Raw genomic sequence first — 20,195 nt, 5'->3', positions numbered from 1 at the left:
TCAACCCTCTGATCAGTCTAGTTGAACCCTCAAACGGGGGTAAACGGAAGGAGGAAATCCGTACCCTCAAACGGGGGTACTCGCATGCGCAGACACTCAAAAAAGTGCCGTTTTCACCGAAAAACGTGTGGTCAACAAAATATGCTCGTGCAAAGTGATGGATTATTTCGTAGCTCTGTATGTACTCAAATTTGATAGATTAAAGATGTTTAAAGAGATTGTATTGTGAAAAAATATATGTTTATTGCAAAAATTGAGACTTTTTCTCTCCCAAAGTTAGCGTATTCTGTGCCTTAACCACCATGTTTGATACAACTAGATTTTTTATGCGTAATTTAATAAAAACGGATGAATAAACAAACAATGTTTTGTTTAAAGTTAAACTACATATAATTCCGTTCCCCGGTATTACAAATTTTGTGTAATGAACATGTTATTAATTATTTTTCGATACTTTCTTCATTGCCCGTCCGAATTTCCTCTGTCCTGTAAACAAACTTTTGTGCTTCAGAAATGAGGTAAATAAAAACGAAAAGTAATTTATTATTTTTTTAAAATTGAAAACAAAGGTGTAGACGAATCATTTTTGCATGTTTGTGATTTTAAAAAAATATATATATTTTTTAAATAAGAAAAGTTATCGTTCTTGACTTTCGCGCGTTGCATTAAGGGAAGGAAAACCCTCGTTTGGGGGTATACCCCCGTTTGAGGGTTCGACTAGACTGCTGATAGAGGAGATGAATCTTTCTGGAATGAATTATTGATATTCCTGTGCAAGATTGATAAGTTAAAATAATTCCTATGAGTATGATGAAATACAGCAGAAAATAAAAACTGTCAAGAAACAGTTTAGCCCAATTACCAAAAACATATTCCTTGTTTTATTACATTGTGTTTGAAAAGTTTATTGCTGCAACACATGTACATTTACTGGTCTACATCTTTGAAGTCAGGGTTCTAAGGCTGGTATGTTCTGTAATACCTTCTGAGTCTCATGTATATTGACTCAGCATTAATTGAGTATTCTAGTATTCTTTTGTATTCTGACTCGGCATTATTTGAGTATTCTTGTGTATTTTGACTCAACTTTAATTGAGTATTCTTGTCTTCTATAGAGACAGCCGAGTCCTCTGTCCAGGATGAAGGGGGAGATCACTCCTCTGCTCATGTTGAGACCCGACAGTCCAAGCGGAACAAGTCGACCCTTGACCCCGTGCCTGAGGCTGAGGTCAAGATTCAGTTTGATAACCAGTTTGAGTTGACAGATGATACATCCTGGGTATGTACACAGCAAATAGCTCACTCAAAATTTGACAAAACCTTGAGTTGATTCAGAATAATTTTCTCAGCATCTAAGTTGTGTCATATGGAGTTGATACTGTATGCAGGATTTGGGCTAGATTTATTTTTCACTCTTTTGCCCTCATTAAAATAAGGTGAATTTAAAATGGGGTAAATGCAATTAAATTCAAATGTAAATAACATAATTTTGTCTAGGTGCATTTAAATGGGGCAGAAATGCTTGCAAGTGAAAAGGGAGGAAATACTGTATACAGGGAAAGTTTTACCCCCATTTTATTTTTGTCCCTTTGGCCTTGTCACAAGTGGGCGAATTTAATTTAAAACGGAGCGAATTCAAAAGACAAAGTATAAATTCTTTAACAGAACTGGGACTGGGCGAATTTAAAATGGGGCAAATTTGTAAGCAAATGTAAAAGGACGAAAATAACATGGGGCGAAAATAACCCTGTACACAGTAACTCTAAATTTGATATTTTACATTAGAAAAGTCCTTTTCCTTTGTCAATTCAGTTACCAGAAATCTCCAAACCTTTATTTTTTTTTTGTGCCTTTATATCAGTTTACAGTACAAATTTAATATGCATTACATTTTGTTCCCAATGGAATTTATTGTCATATTTGCATAATTGTTTTCATTTTATGATGGACAATTTTCAAGAGGAATGTTGAAAGAAATATTTAAAATGCCATAAATCTTTATTTTTGAAAAAATGCAGAGTTTTGGGGAACTGACAAAAATGATAATTATATCCCCATCTTTAGGCACCTTCCATTTCCTTTTTACAATTTTTATCTTGTAATAATTGATCACACACCATAATTTCTGTACTATGAGGCCCTGAGAGTGATATTTATAGCCCTGTCACTTCAAAGTTGTCGGGAACATTTATGATCTGCATTCCCTCCATGTTCCTTATGTAATCACTGAGCTCTCAGAGATTAGGACATTTTTATAACAAGTGACAAACTTTGGTTAACCATTAGATACAAAGATAATATTGACTTTTTTTTGTCACACTGTAAATTTATAGGGAATATGAAGAAATAATGATTTCCATAGTTTGATTATGGAAGAGAAAATAGAAAAGAGTTCTTAACTGATAGACAAAAATTGATTTTTCCTAAAAAAAAAAATTGGAATGCAGTAAGAATAAAGGAGCAAGTTTCTACCATGGCATTTTGTGCTTTATGATTAACTATATGATGAATCGCATGGACCCTATAACAAAATATGTAAATTTCTGAGATGAATTTTAACATATAAAAAGTTTTGAAAAGGGAAAAGTTAAAAAGTCTTCATAGACCAAGCCAATTATTTATGAATGATTCATTAATAAAAGATTTACATTTTTTTTATACCTGCGATAAATCTTCTTGAAAAGAGTCAAATACAGCCTTAAATCAAGATTCTATTGAAATGATTTCATTACAAAGTGCTGTGTTAAGGGGAATAACTCTTTTTTCTGTTCAGTTTCAGAATTAAGTTTTAATATTGAGAATATTGCTTTTTCAGAATTTTGTAAATGTTGTTCTAAGGAAATGAAGATTTAACAAAGATATATTTATCAAATTCTATTTCTGCAGGCCTCTGTACCCAAAGATCAGATCCCAGGCAGATTCTCACAGTACAGGCAGTTGGTATGTAATCTCTCCTCTCTCTCTTTCTGTGTGTTTGTCTATCTCTCTCTCTCCCTGTTTTTTTCTGTCTCCATCTGTTGCTTTCTTTCTCTTTCTCTCTTTCTTTGTACACCCCTCTCTCTCTTCCGTTGTGTCCCTCTCTCTGTCTCTGTCTCTTTATCTCTGTTTTTCTCTCTTTCTGCATGTCTCTCTCTCTCTCTCTCTCTCTCTCTCTGTCTCCCTTTATCTGTTTCTCCTCAGTCTAAATCTTTCTCTCTATCTCTGTCTCTCTCACTCATTGATAAAATGTCATGTGTCGTTGTAAACACTTCATGCCCTGTTGATATTTGACAGAGTCAACAGAAGATATCGGAGCTAGAGGAGCAGCTGACCTTGACCTTGGCTAAAACCCAGAGGAAGGTCAACACCCTCAAGTCTCAGTTCCAGGAACACAAGTCTAAATGGGAGGCCGTAAGTCGTCATTCTTCAGATCACTGGAATTTCTGTACAATGCAAAATAAAATGATGGAACAAATCCTTTTTATTAATTAATATCTATTCTTAGTTTTATTAGAAAGTACTTCAAGTTTTACTTCAAGTTTTTGTATGAATTTATTGATTGATTTATAAGATTAATGCAATGCACTTCCAGATTATAAGCCTTGGATAAAATTGTTAAATTATTTTTGCAGGAGAGGAACATTTTGATAGAACAAGTGGAACAAGCCCAGAAGCTGCAGACAGAAGCCGAGAAAGAGGCAGACGATGCCATGACACAGCTAGAGGAATTCATCAACGAACAGGAGAAACTGGTAAGATAGAGAGAGAGAGGGGGAGAGAGGGGGGAGAGAGAGAAAGAGGCTGAGGACGCCATGACACAGTTAGAAGAATTCATCAACGAACAGGAGAAACTGGTAAGATAGAGAGAGGGAGAGAGAGAAAGAGAGGGAGAGAGAGAGAGGCTGAGGACGCCATGACACAGTTAGAGGAATTTATCGAGGAACAGGAGAAACTGGTAAGATAGAGAGAGAGAGAGGGAGAAAGAGAGGGAGAGAGAGAGAAAGAGGCTGAGGACGCCATGACACAGTTAGAGGAATTCATCAACGAACAGGAGAAACTGTTAACTTAGAGAGAGAGAGAGAGAGGAAAAGAGAAACAGGAGGAAATGTGAGGCAGAGGGAGAAAAAGCTGTCACATAACTAACTAGAAAAGGGGAGAAAGAGATAAAGCTAGCAAAAAGAAGATGGCTAAAGAGAATGACTTGAAGGAAGATGTAGATGGGGGACAAAAGGATTATCTATGACTGGGATTGAAGAAGTGGGGAAAGAAGGGAGGGAAAACTGGCCTTGTCAGATAGGGAGTGTTAGGGCCACTTGGGGGGGGGGGGGGGGGGCCGAAAAAAAGTAATTATGTTGTAAATAAATGAGACAGGATTGGTGATTAAAGTAAGAAGAAAGTCTGGGGTTGTACATTATTTGACCTTTAATTTATCATTGAAAATTCACACATTTGAAAATGAGCAGCTCAAATGTGCCAGAATTCTGTTGGTAATGAACTATTTGGGTTGAGGGACTAGAGCTTTTCTTTTGTGCTCTTGTAAGTCTGAACTTTGAGAAAATAAATTCTGCTCTGAACTGATTCAAGAAATTTAGACCTTGAGATTAATATTCATCTTAAAATTCAATGCTGAAATATCTGGACCATATATGTATAGTATTTGAGCAATTCAAAGCTTTAACACAGAGGGGTAGGAATGAAATTAATATTTAATAACAAAGTACATGTATAGCGATAGATAAAATCTATAATAAACAAAATGAATTAAAAGCTTGCTATGGGTATAGGCCTTTTATCACTTTGGGAAATTGTTTTGTAATACACAGTTTGTGTTGACGGGTCCCTTTAAATAAATTAGAGTTAATTGTATAAAGATCTGTCAATGAAAATAAATTCTGACAGAGAACTCAAAATGACAGGTACGTATTAAAGGGAAGAAGAATGATGGAGACTAAAAAAGAATTGTGTGGCATGTTGAGAAGAAGAGAAGAATGTTCTATAGATCTCATTCGATGCGTTGTTAACATCATGATGTCATATATGACACACGCAGATCTGAACCGAAATACCCAGCAGTGACATTGTTACATGTGATCATTGTTAATCTATTACAATTCATTGTTAATCTTATTCAAAACCAATTAAAATTTTTATACGATAGTGGATTAATACTATTACACCAGGGTAGAGGGAGAAATATATTTTATGAAATTTAGATCAGTTTGATGATGCAGTTTTTTAGTTTTTTCACAACAAATCATAGGATTTTTTTTTCTTAAGGACTGAATAATCATACAATCATCACCTACCTGTCCCCGCCGCGGTTAAATCAGTTTTTTAGTTTTTTCGCATAATCATACAATCATACAGTAAGCATATTAGAACATTTTTGTTGAGTCATTGCTTGTTGAATTTATTTCCTTAATCCCAATGAGTGGGTAAAATAAACAAAACAAAAAATAAATTTAAAGTTTTCATTTTTCTAAAATTTATCTGTACAATTTCTGTAGTAACTGAATATTTTGTGAAGCTTTGACGTAAAAAAAAAAAAATCTAAAATTCTATTAAATTTTCCCTTCAGCTAATGATTTTCACAGACGAAATTATAGTTTGTATTAATAAATATTCAATGCAAAAATTCACTACTCAGAAAAAGAACACCTTACTAGGTATTACAAATGTATGTATGAGACGAATGTCATCATATTTAAAAAAAAAAATCTTCTGATATGCAATATGTGTTGGAACTTCAGGGCTTGTATTTTGTTATTAGGAGAGCTGTGGTATATTTAAGTATGGGGACGTCAGTGTGATTTTTAGAAGAATTATCTACGATCAAGATCATTCAAAGTATCCTAGATATGTAAAGAGTCTGTCACTATCTGATTTATTTAAAGGGTGCACGGAGAGCATTCAGAGGGCGGTGATTCCTAATCAGGCCAAGCAAAGTTAATTTTTAACAACAAATCATAGGATTTTTTTTTCTTATAAATAAATCTCATGCCACAAAACTCTTACACATAGAGAAAAAGCCGCATTGAACTGTACTTGGCTTCTCGGACTTTGCATATTTAGTGGTCTTTCACTTTGTTGAGTACTACATTGTATATTAAAAGAATTTATTATCAAAGGAAAATTAAAAATTATTTTCAGCATTTGATTTGCAGGTCTTATAACTCTTGGTTAAGATCAGGAAAGGGGGAGTTGTCCAGAAGGGGAAGGGGGGTTGGAGGTTGGGGGGTTGGAGAGGTAATAATTTCATTTAAAGGTATATTATCAGAGGAATGAAACCTTTCAGGGGATCTTTAAAAATCTGTCATTTAACATGACTTGGCCTTGATATTAAATCCCTCAACAGTTAACAAACCATGTTATTCATAAACTAATTTACAAGAACAGTGTAAAACTTACCAGATCAAGGAGATGCCTGTCAATGGTAATGTACAGAGAGATACAAAAAAGCTTTGATTTGACAGAGAGACGGTCGTTATCTGTGTGATTTAGCCTCAGCTGGAGAATTTAATCAAAAGGAGGGGGACCAGGGAACTGTCCCCCTGAAAACACGGCATGTTATGTAATGGGGATATTAGTGATACATAGTGTCTTTTGATGGATAGCTATGTCAGTGTTTGATTAGAAGTTACACTAAGGAGAATTTGAAGTGTCATTGGATTTTTTTTTCTTCTCTCTGTGTGAAGCTAAGAACTAGAAGGAGTATCCAGGATTTCTCATTCTATGCAGAGTACGGTAGGTATATGTATACTTAACATGTCCAGTGACAGTAGGGTGGGGGTAGTTTCACACCTGTAGCTTGGTTGTAATGAGTGAATGGCAGAATTTGTGACAAGATCAGGATGAGTTTTTTCGTGGAGTAATTTCCTTACATACAAGGCTTGGGGCTGATTGAGAGAAAATGAGACAGAAAGTGAGATTTAGTTGTGAAAAGAATTGAAAATTTGAAACTTTGAATTTATATTCCTATCTTATTTAGTTAACATGTGGATGTTATCAGGTTATTATAATGTGTCATACAAAATGTATTCCATGGAAAAGATGGATTAATATTGACAATGTACCAATACAATATCAGAGATGCAGACAGTATAGCTTAAAAATCAAGCTATATATGAAAAGGTGGAGATTAATTTAAAATTAAATTTTCAAAAAATAATTTTTCAGGAGGAGGAAGAGGAGACTAAGGCCTCAGATATCACCCGGCGAATCAGTCAGCCTCTCCCCAAGGTCGTGACCCCTCCCCCCAAACAGGTGTCTCCACCCCCTCAAGTGGTTACCGAGGGAACAGACCAGGAACTGTCCAATCTGATGCAACAGACAGATGACGCCAAGGTAAAAATACAAATGCTTAAATTCAATTTAATAATGAATATATTATTAAAACAAGGAGTATTGAATGCCACTTTATCTGGTTGGTTTTCCTTTTACTATCAACTTCCTATAGAAGTTATTGGTTGTTTTACTAAAACCTATGTTTTCAATTTTGAAACAGATCTTAAAAATTGAAAGGGTACATCTTACATAATGTATTCATTTTGATTACCAAATATTTTTACCAGAATTTGAAATCTTGAAGTTTTATCAGACATTCCATTAATGTTGCATACTCTGCATATGCATATGCATGCAGTACGAAAGTTACAAAATGTATCTTTATCTCTATGAAATTTTTAAACATGATGAGGTATATTGAAAAGAATGTGTTCTGATTATGGCTGCCACAAACTTTTAGTCCCAGCGACAGAAATCCAGTTCTAGCCGCGTCTCCTCCACGGATCTGGACGGAGACATCGCCCCCTGGCTGTTATCCAGAGGGAAATCCAGGAAGAACCGACTGGAGTCCACCAGTTCCCAATCCGAGGACGACACAGACGAACAGAAACGGAAGTCCTCGCTCTCTAAAGCCAGCTTGCATAGCAAGTCTGACAGGCTTTACACCGAGATTTCTAAGCTGACAGACCCGAATGAAGAAGATGAAGACAACGCTATAGATAGCGACAGTGAGCCTCTGTCTAGAAACAAGACAAAGTCACAGAGAAGCTTGAAATCCAGGTCTTTGTCCAGGAAGAGTTTGTCTCACGGTGAGTCGGGGCTGAAATCCCTTTCTAGGAGGGCGTCTCAGAGAAGTTTACAGCCTGAGGGTGCTGAGACTGAGATATCTGAGTTAAGTCAGAAAATGTCAACTCAGGATGAAGGCCAACTGTCCAGTCGCGATAAGAGCTTGTTGTCAAGCAGAGGTAAGAGCCAGATATCAGCTCAAGATAAGAGTGAGATATCACGAGACAGGAGTGAGCGGTCAGGCACAGAGGGACGAGTCTCGTCTAGACGTAAAAGTCTGATTGACGACGTAGAACAACTCGACCCTGTCTCCAAGGCAACCTCAAGAAGGAGTTCACGTGGAAACATCGCCGACAAAGAATCTCTCCAGAACACTCACCAGAGTCTGAGAAAATCTCGCAACTCTGAAAAATCCCGACTCTCAGAGAAGCAGTCCAGACAAGGCACCCACTTTAGCTTCAAACCAGAAATGGAAGATGGATCGGAAGATGAGGAGGACATTGAGGAGGAGGTGGTTGAGGAGTCCAGGCGAACAACTGGACTGAGGAATCACAGCAAGATGACATCGAGGAAAACAACACTGTCCTCCAGAGGGCTCAGGTCCGAGGAAGAAATCCTCAATCTTCCTGATGAGGAATACTCGGATGAGGAGTTTGATGAGGAAGGAGGAAGAAGGATGTCTGGGTTTGGTTTTGAGGAGAAGGTCGTCTCTAGGACAAGGTCACAGCCCCAGGTGAGGATGACGTTGGAGGATGTAGACGCCTCACGTAAGGTGGACACTGCCCCAGGTCACATGAGGAGGAGGGGGAGTACCAGGGAGGATAACCTTAGATCTGAGGTACACCACAGGGTGTAAAAATAACAGCACAAATAACTGAGGCCCCTCACAGGGACTTCAAAATCACAGATCAATGTGTTTAACCGTCAAGTTACCACAAGATATGTCCCATTTGTATGTCACAAGAAATTGATATAAACTACAGAGACAAAAAGAATCACTGCAAAACATTGACATTCACTTTGAAACCCTAATGACACTTAAAAATTGTGATGTCTATATGTGTACTGTAATTAATGCATTGTGAATTAAAATAATGTCATGATGATTCACTTTGTCATTATAGTCATCGTCTTCATTATAATAAAACATCTCTTTTTCTTGTTGCTATTTCACTCAAAATATTAAACTTGCTGAATTAAAGCTGATGTATGCATATCATCTTTGTTTGTATGTTTTTATATGGTCCTTTTTTCTCAGCACCTAATTAATGCCACTTTTTTGCAGTTTGAAATAAGAAGAATTCCTTTGCTCACAATTTTTAACATCCATATCTTTGTTATTTTTTCATTTCTTTGATATATTTTTTTTTGCTTTTCTGTCTGCTTTTAATTTCTACTGTACAATTGATTAAGATATTTTTTTGGTAACAATAAAAATGATTTTTTAATTATTGAAATCTTAAATGTTGCTATAACCCTGATTTGAGTATCAGATTGTTACATAGGAAGCTGGCCATTAAAATTTCCCTTCAATGTTGTAGGCGGAAGCCAGAATAACGTCAGGCGCCATGTCAGCCCCGCCGGCAGTGGAACCCCAGGAACCCTCACCCAGAGTGGAGGAAGTCAGAAAGGTAAATACAGGGGGGGATCTAAAGTCTTCTTCTAAAGTTAGGTGGAAGAGCTAATATGTTGTTTTAGGAAAAAGCATGAAATAGCAAAAATAACTTTTTGAGATATGATTGATTAATAGGTCACAAATTTGAATTAAAATAAAAGGGAATATGTATTTGTATATTATTCAATATTTCTTAATTTAAAATTACGAAAATTTAAGCATTTGTCAAGAATTCTGTGATTTAAAAAAACATACTCATTCAAAATATAATCTTTTTATCTTTAAATTGATACATTCATGATGATAGATAATAAGAACCTTTTTGTTGACATGAATTTAATTCTTACAAGCTGGACAGACAGACTTCCATGTCAGATAATTATAAACTGTTGGTCGATGGACAGGTAAAAGTTACCTCCCTTTGTGGAGCTCACACCATAGCTTATGTTAGACTTCTCAATACTCCAGACTTATTTGATGTTGTTGTGTATAAACTTGTAACTTTTCTGTTTGTGTTTTAAGTTACAAATATATTGAATGAGGCTTCTGTGCAGTCAGTTTTACAGTATATCTCAATATTTTTAGCATGTTATGCATTAAAATGTATCGTGTGCACATAGAACACATAAAAAACATCATGCAGTTTTTCACAGTTATCTTTGTATAATATGTTTCAGCCTTGTCAATATGAATTCAAGCTTCAAGTAAAGCCATGAATTTGATTAATAAATATTATCAATTTTGACAACTTTCAAATTAAATATATTGTGTACATGTATGTTACATGTACATGTACTAGATACTCTTTATACATGCACTTATTATTTTATCGGCACAGTTAGATAGATGTAATAATACTTACATATTTATATAAACAGAGTCAGTAGGTAAACATTTATTCAGAGTACAAACAGTAGAAAAAGGAGTAGAACAAATAAAAAGAAAATAATTGCAGAGCATGAAACTTCACCTGGACAGCTTATATCATGTATATATCAAGCAAACTATTTTGTACACAGTCCACTTGGTCCTGTGTTTGAATTCAGAATTTATAATACCGATTTCATTTCAGTCCTTACCAAAGAAAGCTAAAAAAGTGAAAGTAGATTCAGGGGTAATTTATTGTTGATTTAGTTGCTATAAGGGAGTTGTTATTAAACATGAATTGAACAACTTTTGAATTATTTAATTTTACAGAGTTTAGTGGGTGTGCTTACTGTTTTAACAACAACAAAAAAGTTGAAGTGCTGTTGCTTATTTAAAATTTTCATCATTTGACTGGAAAAAGAAAATGTTCCGCAAATCTTAATTTTTACAAAAACTTTTTCTTTGTGAAGTCCTAGCTAATGAGTTTAAACTAACTTGTTAAGAAAGATGTAAAAGAAATTACGGTTAATTAAACTTTGTTTAGGCAATTCATTCTGGTCCCAGGACCCCTGTTGGATCCCCGCGACCTCTAGATAATGGGGGTCGTGGATTGAGGTCACAGTCTCAGCTCCAGTACGCCCTCCCAATACAAGAAATATCCGAGGGCGGCAGTAGGGAGTCTGTTCACTCCCCCCACAGTTTTCTTCAAAGCCCCGAATCCGGTCATAAAGATGCCTGGCTGACCCCTCGCGTGACCCCAGCTCAAGGTCGGGTCGTACTCAGCACCTCCCCAGGATTCACTGACGGAGCTGTTGAAGGGAGAGAACTCCCTCCTTCCCAGGAGGCTGCTGTTAACAACGTGAAGTCCATGTTAGAAGAAGAAAATCTGTCTTCCATGCAGAACAGGACCCTGGAAAACGTACGTAGTGCCTTACAGAAGATCAGCTCTGACCCGATTCTGACCGACGTCCAGTTAGAACGGACTTTGACCATCATCTCCCTGGCCAGTCAGCTGACCGAGGAATCCATACAGCTTGGCATCCTGCCAGATACAATGTTCGATCAGTTTGCTGATCTCAACTCGCGAGCCATGTCTGAGCTCGGGATACTGGAGGATGATTTTAGAGTCTCGGAGACACCCAATCTACCTGTAGAACTACTGCGACCTTTGACCCGAGATTCTTTGAACACAAGGGATGAGGTATCATACACCTGACTTCTCACTGATTGCTGTGTTTCTTCACAAAAAACCTAGGGGTCAAATGAATATCTCAATTTTAAAACAAAGTCAAACTGCTGTCAGGAGTCCTTCCCCCTTTCTTTTCTTCTCCATTAACTTTGCAGTCTTCATGGTCTTTCCTACTTTAACTTTTTCAATTTCTTCCTTTATTGTTAAAAAACCTCACATGTATTGGTTTTCAATAAATACACAGTGTTGGCTTCTTGAAAATAACATTTTTAATGCCCACTCAATGTTTACATTGGTAAACATCAATACAAAATCAAGGATTCCATTTCTTTATTAAATTTTCTTACAATCTAGATTTTTTTTTGCACTTAAATATAATATATTTACCATTGCTATGTAAACTGTTATTATCTTTGAATGAAATAAGCTGTTACATTTGCCTCCCTGATTTCTAGCTATATAAACTGTATAATCTCTGAATGATGCTGTTACATTTACCTCCCCCATTTCTAGCCATCCTCCATGATGACTTTCCTACAGGAGCTCTCCTACACGTCCCTCCACCCCCTCCCCCCGCTCCACGGATATCTTGGATCCTCCCAATCACAGCGGTATGGACCCCACAGGAGCAATCTCTCCACCAGGGGGAGCCAGAAGGTCATATCTGCCCCTCAAGGCAAACGGGAAATGACCTTCGCTACCATGGCGACAGGAGGGAGCACCATCAGGGACACATTTACGTCATCATCCAAGGATTCCTTTAAGTACTTGTTAGGTACAGGGAAGACCACAGATTCGATGATTGCGCGTCATGGTGGAGCGGATACAGAGCTGGATATTATGATGATGGATAGCGAGGTATATCCGTCCCGTGTTGGATGTGACGCCCAGGTGAACCTTCCCTTACCTCCTTAAATGTGTAACTATGGAAACATAACATGGCAACATAATGTGTGACTATGGAAACGTAACATGGCACCATAAGTTGTTACTATCACATGACACCTTCACAAATGTCCATAATATCGATCTCAGATTCATCTAACAAATTGCTGACTTCCTGGGTTGTATTATGTTTTTGACTTAATCATCACATGTTTCTATTGATATGTTCCCTTTGAAATGCTTACACAAAATCTGTTCAGTGACCGTGTCCCACATTGAATGAGTCCACGCTTCCTTAATGTTTCAGTCCACTCTAATTTTTTTGTTTTCAGGGATAAGCAAAATGAATGCAGATTTTCTTTTCAGTGTTGTATTATATGAATTTGTGTGTAATTTAACATGTTTTGTGTTTATTTTTTTGTTTTAATCTTTTGCTATTGTTTGGTTGTATTTTTTTTCTAACTGGATTGTGTAAGCATATGTGTGACTTTGAGTTGGTTTTCAATGAAACAAAATAAGTTTAAAGTTCTTGACTCCTGAAAATTTTTTATTGAGAAATGAAACTAGTGGAAGTTTAGGAAATTATCTTTTTCTACTTAAAATAATTTTAATTAACAAAAATCCTAATAAATATAGTGCACGTTCTTAGTATGATTATAAAGGTATTATGAGGAATGTTATCATTTTTACATTCTTATTATTGTCATTTAGGATTAACAGTCCTTAGAAAAATCAATTTTCTTAATTAATTACACTGTACTTTTCAAACATTTAACAGACCCAGACTGACCCAGAACTTGGTGCAGAATTGACAGAGGACGAGATTCGTTTGAGTTCCTCCCAGAGTCGCGCTTCACTGAGGAACCAGTTTAGGAATCGTCTAGAGGAATCGCGACTAGCCGCGGAGGAACGTCGCTCTAAGTCCCCAGCTATCTCCGTACCCTCACAGAGGTCTATAGAAGACCAGCTAGTGGAGGACGACGACTTCCCCATTCCAGATGAAATTAAAGGTGAATTTCTTTGCATTGGAAAAAATATTAAACTGATCTGAAGACATTTGAATTTTCACAGATGTTTTAAAATATATGGATATTAATAATACAGTGTGTAGAAAAATTGTTGAAAATATCAAGCATGTGATTGTATAAATGTGGCATTGTGTAGTCTTTGGCAAAATCAAATCTGTACAGGTTTTGCTTTCACTTGAGAACACCAGTAACATACAGATCAAAGCAAAGTAAAAAAAAAACTTCAGTTTACAGTGATGCATATTTGTCACTTGCTTCTGTTTCTTATGGAAAGATTTCTTAAGACTGAACAAGCATTATTTGTGTAAAGCATTACGATAAAAAAAATAAAAAAATTTGCTTTGATTTTTAACAGAGGAGATTGAGATGGAGGATAGGGGTACCTCCCCTCCCCCTGACGCTCGTCGCCAGAGCACCGCGATGTCCAAGAAGTTAGCAGAACACCCAGTCGTGGGGGAGTACCTCAAGGCATACGAGGGCATCGTTATCTTTAAGGAGAACTTGTCCAGAGTCATGCAGGACAGAGGTAGGGGTAACATCAGATCAAACTGTCACCAAAAACTTATTCTGTGATAAGTAGTTACCCATTTAGGGGGAATGCTGGTAACTATTTTGATTTTAATAGAAAATTTCCTCTGCATCCCCCACCCTTTCATTTTCTTAAAAGTGAAGCTATCATTGTCAGGTGCACAGAGAGGAGATGCTCACTCCTCCTTGGCACCTGATCCCACCTCAATTTGTGGGGGTCCGTTTTATGCCCTCTTTCCAGATTTGTATTCTTATATTTTTTTTTTAGGTCAATCACTGTTAACTTCAACTTTCACATTATTATTTTTAGAGTTCCTCCAGGCCAGTGAGCTGTTGCAGGAATTGGACTCAGTGAAGTTTGACATGGAGGGCAAAGTACAGCCCCAACTGGAGAACATGACTAAAAATGTCTACTATAGTAAGTATAGCACTATAAAGTGGTAGATCCTACGTATCATGAGGCAAACCCCTGCAATAATTTCATTCATTTATGACATGTACTGTTGTTTCATTTTAAAATATTAAAAATGAGAAGTCAAAAATGTATAGACTTTAAGAGGTATGTTGCTGTTGATTTACAAAGCACAGGAGCTTACAATGTCTTTATGTGCCTTTATTTCAAAATTTTTTACTAGATGCAATGATTAAATTCAGACTTTTTGTCAAATTCATGGTAAAAATTGCTGTTTCTAGTTTTGCAATGCATTAATAAGAGTCTTCCTATTTTACAGCTCTAGAGGAGATAATGAGTGTACTCAGCAGTATGTTGTACATCGAGCGTGAGCCGTTAGTGTCATCACTCAACGGAATGATGGTGTCTCGTGACCAAACTCGTAACTCAATCCAGCAGCGGGAGAGATCTGCAGACTCTGGGCGTGGTCAGACTGTCACTAGGGGGAGCAATCACTCCCTGTCCACCAGGTTCCCCCAAAGTGCCTCATCTGAGAAGGAGGCCTTCAAGGAGCTACAACAAAACTATGAAAGATTGTAAGTTTTCAGGGGGTGGATCCTTATTTTGTCAGGTGATTGTATATTAAATGTGTTAGTTACAACAAAACTATGAAAGATTGTAAGTTTTCAGGGGTGGCAAGAAAAAGGGAATATTTGCTGTTTTAAAATTGACACATGAAATTTAGGTTTTTGACGCAAGAGAATAGCATTTTCAAGCATTTCACATAAAGCCTTAATATATATTTTCCTTTACTTTCAAGATGTTTTGATATATATAAATTTTGTGAAACCATACTTTTTTATTTTTCAGGCAATTGCAATTGAATGAGGAGTCAAAGAAACATGAAGAACAAATGAGGTAAATATGATTATATTACAACTAAAATAAATTACAGGCAGGGACAAGCCATAACGATCAAAAAAATGAATCAGAACAAAGGTTTATGGTTGGATAATCCTCTATAAAGGGACATCATCTCATTTGCAAGTTTTTTGGAATTAAAGAATTTCCTCCCTACCGACCAACCCATTTTTTCCATGCTGAGTTCAGGGAGGGCAGGCAAATATTTTTTTTTAACTTTTGATTTTAAGTATTGCACCAAAAATCATAATTTTCAATAAGAATGTTATAAAAATTTGAGATTTATTACACTTCGTAAACAAAGTGCAGTATTAATGAATGATAATATTTTATATTATTTCCTTAGACATAACACTGTGGTTATGATGGAGATGCAGGACACTATTAACGAGTTACAGCGAGAGTTAAATGCCCTTGGTAGAGCATCTGGCCAGGAGAGGCCGCCATCTGAAGGAGTTCAGCAGGTATGTATTTTATCTGTTGTTCTCTCTTATAAGAATTTTAGTATCAAATCAGTTATACTGGAAATATTTTCATCAGATAAGAGGAAAAAATCCTGAAATATAAGAAATGAATTAAATTTTTAAACATTCATGAGGTACATGAACTACAAGGCTTCACGCCAGCATATTTATCATGAAGCCCTAATAGGGAAAAGAGTATTTCTACAGTATTTAATATCTTTAATTACATTTAAATTACTATAGTACAGCTCAATCTACTTTAATACTATTATCAATAATTTTCAGGCTCCACCAGAGTCAGCCATTATGTTTACCAGACTAGACTCTGAGAGGAATGCCAAAATCATGAAGCGGGCAGTTAATGATGAGAAACTGGATGTCAATAAGTACAAGGTAATATCATAGATCTAATACAGTCAAACACACTTATAGCAAAGTTATTTGCTTCTTGACAAATGTATATATTTGTTTCAATGTACAAACAAAGGGTTGACATATTAAAATGAATATTTAAGATCTTGTTTTACTGGGAGCACACGGCATTTTAAGAGTTTCCATCCTTTGCGTAAAGAGAAAGTTGCAAGCAGTGACATCAGATCATAGTTGGTTAGTTACAGTAGACTTGTACATTTTTGAAATGTATGACATATGACATCAATTATGTTTATTTTATAGGATGCTGTAACGACTATGGATGAGTATGTGAGTCTTCCAGCCAAAAGACTGGGTCACCTTGTCAGGAAGTACGTCCATCACAGCAGGATGAAGGAGATTGAAGGTAAAATGTCATGTCTCCAAAATCAGTTAAGCTTAAGTGAAAGTACAGATGATCCCTGATCAGAAAAAGTGAAAGTAAAGAGGATCTTATTTTTTTTTATTCATGAGGGATCATCACTAAAAAGTGTTCAGATACTGTAAATGTATTATATTTAGCGTGTACGATATTTGGTGGAAATTGACTTTTGAATAAGTTAGCGTAGATTTGATTTAGCGCATTTCTTCATATTCCTATTATTTATGTGTATACGTGAAAGACATTTAGCTATGTACTTGATTTAGCGGTTGCTACGATCCGCCAAAGCCGCTAAAAAGAATACACAGCCAAATGTAATACGTTTACAGTATAATCTTAACTTTCAAATTGGTAAGAGTTAACCAATGTGAAAAACAGAAGTCACCAGCAGTCAGTTTAGGCTCAGAAATATATGCGAGATTTGCTATAAGGAATCCTACAGTGGATAAAAAAAGACCATGTAGATTCCAAAAATAAGATATTGATAAATATTGCACAATCTGCTAAGATAAAAATGTTTTTGTTTTTTCAGAACATGTCAAACAGAGTAAAAGTTTGGATGAAAATGTTTTCGAAATTTTGGACAAAATGGAAGGTCTGCAAAATAAGGTAGGTATCGGTAAATGTTGCATGAAAAGCCATATCTTAACCCACTTAATTTCAAAATATAATTTTTGCATATGACATTAAATTTTCAAAAGAATCAATGCAAGTTTGACTGTAACTTGATAAGTGCGCTCAGTGATTGACTTGACCAATCGTATTTCTACAGAGAGCTAAGCGGTGGGCAGACAAGATGGATGGTATGGGATCAGAGCGACTTCGTCTTGCCAATCTGTTAATGGAGACATTAGACTCAATAGAACAGGAGTCTGGAATATTCCTCATCAAACCCATGTACTCATACAGGGGGAGGTAAATATAACCACTTTAATTTATATTAAAACTGGTACAAGGGAGGTAATTGGAAAAGCTGTATGTTCGTACAAGGGGGAGAAGTTGGTGTAAGAAATTTTTTTTTAATTCATAAAAACAGTGTAACAGTCCTTAATGAACAAGTGACTGGAAAATTATGCCAATTAATAATGGAAATTCAAAATTTTGATTCCCTTAATTTTTAGCCAAATTGTAAACTAATACATGTATGGTAATGTAAATGATATGATAAAGGAATTTTCTGTTTATACTGTATTGAGATAAAATGTGTATGATTTAATTCTGTTAAATTTTGAAAAGATATTTGATTCAGAAATATAAAAGTATGTAAAAACAACATTAAATGGATATATATGTAAAGTTAATCCATTGGAAGAACTTATTTTTAGCGATAATAAATTGTTAATGTCTAGTAAATAAAAGAGATAACTTTACACATTTTCATTCACACAGTCCCCTGGATGTTGATTATACTGAATTATTGGCGTAAGATGCATGAAGAAATTAAAATATCATGATTAAATTAAAATACCATGTACCATTTGATTAAATGCTTTTGATTCTAACAAAACTGCAAATTATATTCATGTATGAATATTTTATAACATTTTATCAAATATGATAAAAATATATCTGAGATTCTGTAAATATATATCCTGCTATCTTAATTAAAAGATAAGCTTTAATATAAAATTTGAATTTAAAATTATACAGATATACCGTAGGAACACTGAATTTAGAACGGTAAATCCTGTGAAGCAGAAATATTTATCTGCATGTAGTTTTTCACAAAATGACAAAAGTGTACACACTATGCATTTGAAGGCACAAAATGATAATATGTACACATTATGTTAAGTCATTTCACTGGCATGATATGTATTGAATATGTCACTGTTTTCAGGGGAAAAAAACTTCATGAAAACAAACATTAATCCACCTTTTTATAAATGTTTACTTGTAATTAATTTTCTTACGGAAAAAAATTCAATTTTGTTTATAATCTATGCATGTTTATGCACTTAATTGTCTCAGATCATTTATTATAATTATGATATCATGAACTAATGCTGCACATATCAGTTATTTCATTGCATGGCAAACAAATACATGTATTTCAACTATTGTTTTATAATAAGTGATATATATTATTCAGAAAAATGTTAATTTATAGTATGTGTAACATTCAAAACTATAAATGGAAACAAGAATTTATTTCTTCTTACTTTGATTATGGTAACAGAAGACTTAATGTTCTTCAAACCAGACAACGACATAATTGTGTATTAAATAACAACCTTTATAGATGCAATTTGATATCAAGTCCCTTGTGCACGTGTGGTAAAGTTGAGGACACATACCACTATTTTTTCGTATGTCCAAAGTATGTGAACGCCAGAAATGAATTTTTAAATAAATTTTTACAATTTGATAAAATCCACATACTAGATACACATGTCTTATTATGGGGGGTTGAATCACTGAGTGCTGCAGAGAATGAACGTTTCTTTTCTTTTGTTCAAACATTTATTAAGCATTCTGGTAGATTTCCTTGTTAATTACTGTACCAATATTAATATATGATTTTGTTCAACTTTTATATATTTATACATAATTATGCAAAATGCATCAATTTGTTTACTTTTGCAAATTCTGAATCCCTTATATAGCATGTTTAACTGTGACAATATCAATGTGTAATTTACTTGTATAGGGAGAGAGCGTTATAAGTATTAAGTACCTGTGCTCAATCCCTTTGTAATTATATTACAATAAAATATGTTCAAACCAATTTATTTCTAAAGAATTTTTAATGAATTTTGGTAAAACTTAATAATCAATAGGTTCTTGAGTGAGGCATTATTTTGGGGGGTTATAAAATGAAATGACAAGTAGATCTGATAAGATTCTAAAATGTAATTTTAGTTTATATTCCATAACCATGGAAAAGTCTTAAAATTACCTCAATGTACAAGGTATGCTTGTGTATTATGTAATACAAGGGGAAATCTGACTGACTTTATGTTCCGCTGCTTACAGGGAGATTAAGGAGAGGTATGCCAGTAAACTGAGTCGTCCCACCCGCCCACACAGAGTTATCTCCCCCTCACGAGAGTTTAGCTCCTTCGCCCCCGCCCCCACCCCAGCCTCCAACATCAGGGGTCTGACTCGACAAATTCAACAGGTAAGGGAATAAATGGAAACCATAACGCACTGATAATTACGATATTAATTAAAAAATAGAAATTGGATAGACGTACATATTATAAAATTAAAAAGGATTTCCTTCAAGAAAATTCTATAGAAAATTTTATTTTAATGACACCTTATTTTGGTGAGATATTTATATTAAAATTATTTTTTTCCTTACCAGACAAGTGACCCTCCACAGCAGGCATTTTTCAGGAGGGAGTTTCCCCGCCCCCTTGAGGGGGACGAGACGGGACTGATGGGGTCCCCTGCACTGGCTAATTTTAATACTACAATACAACGACAGACATGGAATGTAAGTAACAAATGGATTAATTA

At 35.4% G+C, this 20,195-nt stretch overlaps 1 protein-coding gene and 1 pseudogene across 1 annotated transcript; both read left to right on the top strand.

The window, feature by feature from the left end:
* LOC134239940 (golgin subfamily A member 4-like) overlaps positions 1-20,195 on the top strand; it is a 56,139-nt pseudogene that overhangs the window by 33,188 nt on the left and 2,756 nt on the right.
* LOC134239949 (uncharacterized) lies at positions 11,766-13,375 on the top strand. Its single transcript, XM_062722081.1, has one exon. The coding sequence runs from the start codon at positions 12,243-12,245 to the stop codon at positions 12,633-12,635; it is 393 nt and encodes a 130-aa protein (XP_062578065.1). The 5' UTR covers positions 11,766-12,242; the 3' UTR covers positions 12,636-13,375.

This window comes from Saccostrea cucullata, unplaced genomic scaffold (genome assembly GCF_032062105.1).
Source record: "Saccostrea cucullata isolate Sc308-1 unplaced genomic scaffold, CSIRO_AGI_Scuc_v1 ctg3007, whole genome shotgun sequence".
Lineage (NCBI taxonomy): Eukaryota > Metazoa > Mollusca > Bivalvia > Ostreida > Ostreidae > Saccostrea > Saccostrea cuccullata.
This window is presented reverse-complemented; position numbering and strand designations above follow the sequence as displayed.

Coding starts and splice junctions, on each gene's coding strand:
- LOC134239949 (XM_062722081.1), top strand. CDS start 12,243: ATGATGACTTTCCTACAGGAGCTCTCCTACACGTCCCTCCACCCCCTC.